This window comes from Salvelinus sp. IW2-2015, linkage group LG35, assembly GCF_002910315.2.
Source record: "Salvelinus sp. IW2-2015 linkage group LG35, ASM291031v2, whole genome shotgun sequence".
Taxonomy (NCBI): Eukaryota; Metazoa; Chordata; class Actinopteri; order Salmoniformes; family Salmonidae; genus Salvelinus; species Salvelinus sp. IW2-2015.
Window position 1 is genome coordinate 2882978 of NC_036874.1, and position 9272 is coordinate 2892249.

The following is a 9272-nucleotide window of genomic DNA, read 5'->3' on the forward strand; positions in this document are numbered from 1 at the left end:
TTTGAAGAAGCATAGTGTCACTGGCCACATCATGATTGTTCTTATAACAGAACAGAAAGGTGGAGAGAATGTTTTAAAACTCCAGAATAAACTATGGAAAAATGAGTCACACTGACAGGTGAAGAATAGGGACATTATTTTCTTGTTACTCTTTGTTAAATATTACTTCCATTACCGACTCCAACTTTGAAATGAAAATGAATTGRGAGTCTGYCTGGATAATGACAAGATGAGTCACGTTTGATATTAGGTTTGTTTCTACCTCTATCGAACAGCCTGCTCAACTCTAGCCAAGCTGTTTCTATGAACATTTTTAAAATCACTATCTCAGAAACGGCCGAGCCTCATACAAGCCAGTGAATAAAATGGTTCTAAAAAACATTCCACTATCTGTTAATCTTCAAAATACCCCTAAAGCGATCAGGATGTAAAAATAAAACCTGTTTGCTTCCCTTTCCTGTATTGTATAACTCACAAAGAAAACAGATGGTCAGTAGTTCCAGCATGTTCTTTACTCAGAAAACAGACTGACAAAATGTTTTAGTAGAAAGTTATTTTAAGCTTCTTAGTGGCTTTTCATTGTACAATTTACAACTTAAATGAGCAAAACTCTGGATTATGCCACATAGTGTACAAGCTCTGTGTCCATATGGCATATTGTGAAGCATTCACGCCGAGACAAAGCATAGCAGAACACATTTAATGTAAAAATAGTCATAATCCATGATATAGYAGAGCCATATACAGAACATGAGTAATGCTAGTCCAAATTGAATGATTGGAGAATGTGTGGGCTGTGGAAACCTACAGTACAAGTAGAACAGCAAGATTACACTTTTAGTGCAGMTCTCGTTATTCTAAAACACACTCAGATTCATAGACATAGGAATGGATGAGATATAGAGTATTGTAGAAACACTTCGCTGCTGTACGTTACAAACAGTTAATGATCCTGAGCAAACAGAATGTACAGGGTTTATCAGCATTGATTATGAGTACTGATGAAGACGTGTGCTTAAAAATTAAGACTAAATTATCATTTGAATATTGACTTTACAATAGGACATCTCATAAAAACACAATATAATAATACACAAAGCTAAAATATTTTTTTGTTGTCCACATTTGCATTARGTATTGCTGTGCAAAGGACGCATCATCCAAGCTCATCACACAGAATCTGCTGGTTGATACATTTTCCTATTTTCATCAAAAGACAGAATGCACAATCCTGAAACATTGWTGTAAAAATGACAAATCTAAACCCTAAGCAGATTCAGTTTTTTTGGAGAGGGGGTGGTGTAAGGACTTTTGTGTAATAGGTAAGGGCTCTTGGAGAGCCATGTCTGACAGTGTCAGGGATTGGCTGAACTCAGTAATGCTTTCTCTTGACAATTTTTTTGAAAAAGATTAGATGAAAAATTGGCCTTGAGAAACTTTTGCACAGCTGAAAAAGCCCATGGAGCTCTTTTGCAAATACAATATTTTTTCCAATATTTGAACATTTCATACCCTTTTCAARGTAAGGCCTGGAAGAAATAAATGAAGGACAATCAGTTTTGATGCATTCACAATAGCAATGCAACAGATGAAGTGGCTTTGAAGGAGCATAATGCCATGGAGATGTGCGAGTGTAGCTGAATGTACAGAGCGTTACACAGGTCAAACCAATTATTTTAGGATTTTTGCACTTTGTTTGGTTCATGGCTTATTCAACATGCTTGCTTGAATGGTTCTTAGATGTACTTTGTATCGCAAACAAGAAAAACTGTTCTATGCAAACCTCATCTTATAGTGAGACTAGTCGCTGACTCGTAACCACAACGTCTACTTTGTAGGTGAAGGGAATTTCTAAGGGTATTTCTGAGTAGGGAAAAAGGCTTTCTTGAATGTGACTGTGGTCAGTAAACAAACAGAAAGTGAAAGTTGTTTTGTTCTTTTACTGTATGTCAAATTATACTCATTTTGAAATGCTGTCGGAGCTAGACTACATCTCAGGCTTACTGGGCTAGTTGTGATGCTTCAATCAAACCCCACATACACAAACACCTGCAGAGTGCAGACACACACCTGTCTCTTATACACATCTAGATGTGTATAAGAGTGCAGACACACACATACCACTCCGTATGCATTTAGAATCTGTTTCTCACTATTAGTAGCACCAGCTACTAATTGAATTTCATCAACTTAAACAGATTGGGACAATTCTGATTGAGTGAACCAGATAACACAAAATGAGATGGAGGCACTAATAACACACAGGTGTTTCTGTACAGCCTGGAACCCAGCCAAGCCCATCCCCAGCTGATGACATCACAGCGGTAAGGTTGAGTGGAGAAAGACAGTGCGCACGCTGTTTTGACAGACCCAGTGATTTCAACACTACTTGATCTTGGGTGTAATTCGCACACACTCACAACAACCCTTGTTCCCTCATGATAACGCAACAAATGAATAGCCCTGTCATGCCGAAGCACATCATGTCCAACTCCCCCTCTCCTCTGACCKCTGCCAAAAAACATCCTTTCTCTGTAATGCAGAGTAAGAAATAAGCCAGCCAGCACCTCGGCCCTAAAGCTTTTGTTCACGGGGCACGATTGATTTCCATTTAAATGGAAAGAGAGCCAGGGAGCGATGGTGGAGTGGCCTTATACTCAGTATGAATGAAACATGGGCATCGTGGGTATTTCCCCACTCACATCCCACTCTACCTACCCCAACACTTTATTTTATCCTCTCAATTTCTCCCCACCATACCCCCGTCCCAGCACTATAAACCATTAAAATCAGGCATTCCTCAGCCATCCAAGAGCTATTTACAATCAGTGATGTGGTTGACGTTTTGAAAGGAAGCATTTCAAAAAGAAAAAGAGAAGGGGGGTGTTGAAAAGAAAACATCATCATTCACAAAGGTTGATTAATTCCATCTCAGACCTCTGGCTTTTTCCACCCATTTCTTTTCCTTTTTTCCCTTCATAGGTTGAGAAGACGGGAGAACAAGCTTTATCTTTCAACTGTATTGGCTGTTGTCACTAATAGGCCAAGGACAGGATATGTCACAGAACTGAATGGGGAAATTTAGTGAGGACTGGGCTGGTTTAGGGTGGATTAAACTAGCTTTTCTCATTSAAAAAAGCATGTTCTGTATGCACCAAAACAACTCTGAATACAGTTTAGTTTAGCGAAGGAGTGGAGAAACCTGTCGGAAKAATTGCAAATGATCTCTAGTGGGATATTTGTTTTTCTTGTAAAATATGCCATTGGACAAAAGCAGCAACTGCAGAATTCCCTTTTAAATATACACACATACTTTGGGATATGTGGGACAGAAACAAACAAGAGACCAAATATAGGAAACTAAGTTTCCTTTGGATGGGACCCATGACACAGTAACAGATGGTCCCAGAGAGGAGAGCAGTAGGGAGTGGTTCAGTAAGAGCAGGCTGGGATGGAAAGTGTACCCTTCCTGGGTCAAAGGGCAGTATGTTGTAGAGCTCAGTTCATTGGTCCTCCCCTGCAGGTGTCCAATGGGACTGGAGCTCATCCTGTGGTTAGACCGTTCCTTTCATTCCCTGTTCTGCGGGAACTGAGTAGACCCTAAAGAAAGGACAGGAGAGAAGAGAAGAGAAGAGGGGGYAWTGTATTATACCAATCCAAAAAACTCTGTGGGACTTTACACATCTGAAATATTATTAATTCACCACTATAAAATATTAAAAACATTATACGTCAGTGATATTTATTTCCTTGTTAGAAGTTTATGGGGATATATCATTTTACAGAAACATTGGATGTCCAGACTACAGTATATAAACATTACACATTTTTGAGAATTGGGGATTACAATTTTTGAGATCCTTCCCATAAGACAGCCTGTTCGAGTTCGCACATGGAAAGCAGGTAGCTACAATCACTGTTTGTCGGAATCCAGGAAATGCATGTCGGTTTATAGCGCGCTGCAGGGGTTTGGCGTGCTACATGGCGACTGCATTACCTCCACACATCCCCTCCCCAGGTGGGACTTATGGCCATGGCAAGCCTCCCTGTTGATCCAACAAGCCGGGGGTTGCTGTGCGAATAAGCCTCTTTTCAGCACACCTATCACTCAACACACAACACAGGCCAGAGCTGACGCAGCCCTGGGAGCCCAGCATTAATCCTGCAGAGGAATTAACCCCTTTTCTTCTAAGCCTGATCATCAGATCTATAGTGCCGAGGTGGCTACGTGCTAGTAAACTCTCTAACCTCTATCGTTAGGTCACATAGCAGCTAGCATGGACAAAGGAAACTGTTTACTTTGCCGAACACCAGCCCACAGCCCACAGCACTCAGCACAGTTACACAACCCCAAGACAGACCAGAAGAGAAAGAAAAAAAGAGAAAGAGACCGGTAGAGCTCTCAGCTAGAACCGCCCCCCCCCCCCCCTTCCTCCTCAGAAGGCCCCAGGGAATGACTACACAGAATGACTATCTCTCCACTGTCTGTTCAACTGGTTCAGGCTGTTCTCTGTGCTCTGATTGTTGTTGTCAGATAATGTCGTCATACCATAGAGACAGAGGCTGGATCTACTGCTCACTCGTGCAATGTGCTTTATACTCTAATTTTCTATGGACATGCTATCTGCTCTGGCTCTGTGGAGCAGGCTGGGTCTTGCCCTGTAGGGGTCATGAGGGGCCGACCGCTCTCTCTTGCGTATTGTTAACAGGGTCGACAGAGGTGGGGCGAGGTAGAGCAGTGGAGTGGGCTGGATGGCTTCAGGTTGTGCGGACAGTTGCAGGGTGGGCGAGGTAGAGCAGTGAGTGGCTGGATGGCTTCGGCTGTGCAGGACAGTTTGACAGGGTGGGGCGAGGTAGAGCAGTGGAGTGGGCTGGATGGCTTCAGGCTGTGCAGGTAATTGCAGCACAAGTCCAGACGGGCTCGACGGCTCAGCGGCTGGGTGGATCTGCTCCTCCTGATTGAGTTTRGCAACCCCAGCAAGAGTTTGTCTGGTTTTACATGARGCTGGCATGATGCCGTGGCGGAGCGTGTTGCCAAGCCAGCGGTGCGGTGGATGGACTGACTGTTACTCACTCGACTGGTTCTGTCGCRCCCTTCCAGCCGGGCAGTCAGGTAGCGGAGGACTAAGTGGAACATCTCTCTGAGAGACACTAATTTCTATTATCTCTATTATCCCTGATAGTTTTATCAGGACGATGGTGTCAGTGGAGGAATTAGGGGTGCTAGGTTACACTGAGATCTAATATGCACAACTTATTGTAAGACTTTCAGTCAAACAGAGTGAATGGAGAAGTGTGGCCTTACCCTTGTGGTCGGTTGTGCATGCGGCGCCGGACCAGCACTATGGCTGAAACCAAACAGAAAAGGGAAAAGGTCACCGTTTTCTCCTTGTCGCTGGAGAATAGTTCACATTTGCTTAGTATTAGAGCTTACATGACACCCTGGAAGTGGAGTAAATCAGGTCAAGTACCTGACTCAAGGGCCTAACAGCCATAGGCCTGCGAACTCACTGACTTCAACAAACCACTTTTCTAAAGGATGCTACATCTGGTCCCTGATCAAACCATCAGTAATAATGTGCCAGATACAGGCCCTYTAATGTGTTGTGTTGTGAGGTGTGAAAAGAGGTCTGCCAGTRACGTAGCCTGTATATCTGGTCTGATATTGTCTCAGTCTTATCTTGACTTTTAATCCTTACCTACTATCACTGCGATTGACAGTGCCACCACACTCACGGCTACGATGATGACAATGGTAGTAAATCCKTCTGAGAGCAGATAACACACGACAAAAGGAGTTGATGGTTGCAACACACTGAGACAAAATGAACGTACAAACTTAATTAACAAAATTATTTTTGCATGACATGGCTAATGTTCATACAAACCAAGAAGTATGAATTTGCCTAAATATTTACTTAGAAATGGATTTATAGCACATTTCAATTACAGTTCATCAAGTAAGAAGGGATCTATGGGCCTACTGATATGCAGAAATAAGGTTACTTAAATTCTACATAATGTAAAAGTAGAACAATTTGGAAATAAAGTTTTTCCTACCTTCCGCTACTTTTTCTCCTGTTGCCTTGTTTGTGTCCACAGTATCATCAGTTTCAGGTTTGATAAGCATAGAATCTTGCTGGGGATTTGGGCTCACTAAAACAGGCAACAACACACCAAATTATTCTCCGACCTCCATTTCCATTCAGAAGGATATCATCGGTACAGACACATACAAACAAACATTCATTCATCTGCTCACTGACTTCATGGACTAATTCTATCACTGTCTGATCAACGTGGCAGAGGAGGAACAGAACTGGCAGATTTAACAGATCATCATTCTGATTGGATCGATWTCACTCCCAGCCAATCATTACTCATTCAACATTCACTCCTGGGTTCTGATGAAGGGGAGGAAGGAGGGCTTCAGCAGTGCAGCTCCACTCCTYGCRTGGCTGAGAGAAGGTGTTTCTCCAGAAGATGTGGCCTGCCTGCCTGTGGGGCAGCCCTCCCTGTCCTAAATAGCTCTGTAATTATATCAAAGCAACATCATGGGGAAGATGAAGAATGGCAGCGAGCGACGCCGAGAGAAAATGAAAATGCCAATGTGGATTAGCGCTCCTGACAGCGCGGGGGGGCGGGGGGAGGGATCTCTACGTGTCTGTCTAGTCTAACTTCTGCTTGATGGATACACAGGGGGGGTTCTCCCCACAGATAATTGATTCCATTCTGGGGTAATGATGAGGGGAACGGTGGTGTAACAGAGGTGTGATCTCTCTTACTCTGCTGACTGGGCTGCTTGCCCATCACATTTCTAACAGGGGGCGAGTTAAAGGGTTAAACTCACCGTTTTGCYTGAATAGATCTTCATCGTCTTCATCTGTGGGACATTCAGAACAGAGGAAGTGGGAAAAGCCCAGTCAGCATAAATATAAAGTAGCTTGTATTACATTTAAAGATTAGCAGTAGTTATATTGCTGTGCTTCATTTGAGGATTCACTCATGGAACATTATCGGATCATCACGGTACTCCTAAACATAATCATCACTTTTGTAACATTATAAAAAATGCTTTTCATTTTCTCCTGATTTCATGCTACTTGTGATTTTGTCCCCTTTTGTTTCCAGATGAAGATGTATTCCATACCTGCTACGTCTGCTGATCCTTCACTCTCCTCTGAGGAAGCTGTGTGGGAATAGAGATGGGGAGGATGGGACCAGATTAACTCACAGCAACATCTTACTGTACATCACGAAGGTCATTCGTTACATCTCTGCACTGTACTGGAGCAGAGCTACTCGCCTATGAACTACTACTGTGGGATATACAGAATGATTGAGGTGCCATCCATTCGATGGTATACTCACTCATGAACTCTATACCTCTGTGGCTAGGGCATTTAGCTCATGGTAAAGGTAMCCATSTTAATATTACCAGTTTCAGAGTTTTGTTTGAATAACTAACTATACCTTTAGATAGATAGTAAAACACTACTGTAGCATACACAGGTTCATATCTTCTTTATGTTYAACTGTGGTTTATGTAATATGTATGTATTCTTTCTTCAAAATATACTTAAGTATCAGCCTAGGTTCTTCTAAGGAGTTTTCCACTTAAAATTCTGCTATCTCTGGAAGCTATAGGACTCAGAGAGAGACATTGCATATTTCTCGTGTGGAACACATATAGGGCATAAAAACAAATTAAAGCTGATCTGTGTGATTAGATCTTTATCAGTGTCTCAGTGTCTGCTGCCAGAGCATTGTGGGAAGGTGAGAGCATGCAATACGTACCAGCAGCTCCTCGCAGAGTCACAATCAGACACAGAAAGAGCAATCGCAACATCTTCCAATGCTGGAGGGGAGAGAAGAGAAGAAACCAAGTTATAAATACCGGTCATTAATATTCTCCTATTGATGTGTGTAAAAAATTAAAATCTTCCCATTTGAAAAAGCGAAAGTGAGATGGCGTGAAAGAGTCATCTATAGTCTGTTGTTGAGGCTGTCTGTTGTTTAKTCAAACATTTACGTTTACCTCAGAACCACAGGTAYTCAATGGAAAATTACAGGTATCGGGAACACTATCTTCTGCAATAACGACACGGACTACCATGATGACACAACTCCATACAGGTGGCACAAGCACTGCKCTGATGTTAAAGGACGATGTATATCTTGTCTCAGGGGTAGGGGTGGATGTAAACTGTGTTTCCCAGTGCTCAGCAGAAAGTAACCCTGTCCCTCTCTGAACACTCAGTCACAGCCAGCTGGCATGAATTGGCTTTTCAACACTTTCCCCTCCCACCTGGGTAATGGTGTGGGACTGTGTGGGACCGTGTGTGACTCGGTGTACTTTTACATTTTGTATTGTGTATTGTGTATTGTGTGTACTGTGTGTGTAACGGTTTGAATGGTGTGTAAGGCCACAGTGCTTTGTTCTAACCAGACATTATAAATCATTAGGATTGGTAAAGGTAATAAATTTATGTCGTGTTAGCCATTAAACTCTGTCACCCTCTGTTAAGACACTGAAAAGTTATTTGTAACTAAACAAATATTTTWGTTTCTGTCAGCTCCACTTTGGAAGATGGCCCAACAGTTACATTCATTTTGTCTGGCTGCAAGTGGGAGTTTTTTTCCTGCCACCTTCTTGAGAAACTTCACGCTACTTCCTGGTGGCAGGGGGCCCAGAACAGAGTCTGTTCTCTTCCTCTATTCGCTCATCTCTCCAACACACAGATGTGGAACACAGCTGTTCCTAGCTAAACAAAGCCTCGGCAACCAGCTGGCCAGCCGCAGTACAATTGGCTGTATTTTTCCAAGAGAGAGAGAGAGAGGAGAGAAGCTAGATTAAGCTTTTATAATACAGCACAGTAAGAACATACATAAATATAAAAAGAGAGCAAAAGAATAACAGACAGAACGAACCAAGTGAGCAAGAGAGGGGGAAAGGGAGAGGGAGAGAAAGAGTGAACTCTACCTGAGATTTGTTATTCATTGCCATTCAATTTCAAAATGTGGTGGCTCTGCTTTCTATTGTTCAGTGAGAAAATATTCATATTGAAATGTTTACTCAACTGCCCCTCCACAGAAGCTGTTTATCGTAGTGGAGTTAAATGCAAATAGCCTCTTTCTATAACCCATAAACAACAAATGTCCCTTACACTATGGCAAACAGCCCACAAACAGCATATGGACAGGTAAATACGTACATAAACACAAACAGTACAGTCGAGCACATTACCTGCTATTGAGAGCATGCACACAGG

At 42.5% G+C, this 9272-nt stretch overlaps 1 protein-coding gene across 2 annotated transcripts in view; it reads right to left on the reverse strand.

Moving 5' to 3' along the window:
• Nucleotides 1-684: 684 nt before the first annotated feature.
• LOC139023738 (uncharacterized) overlaps nt 685-9272 on the reverse strand; it is an 18277-nt gene continuing 9689 nt past the window's right edge. For both annotated transcript variants that reach the window (XM_070437497.1, XM_070437498.1), the window contains exons 2-9: nt 7798-7858; nt 7151-7189; nt 6851-6883; nt 6061-6156; nt 5700-5768; nt 5306-5348; nt 2118-3600; nt 685-2070 (exon numbers count right to left, since the gene is read on the reverse strand). In XM_070437497.1, coding sequence (XP_070293598.1) covers nt 3555-3600; nt 5306-5348; nt 5700-5768; nt 6061-6156; nt 6851-6883; nt 7151-7189; nt 7798-7849 — 378 coding nt within the window. In that variant the 5' untranslated portion in view covers nt 7850-7858 and the 3' untranslated portion in view covers nt 685-2070; nt 2118-3554. The remainder of the gene's footprint in view (nt 2071-2117; nt 3601-5305; nt 5349-5699; nt 5769-6060; nt 6157-6850; nt 6884-7150; nt 7190-7797; nt 7859-9272) is intronic.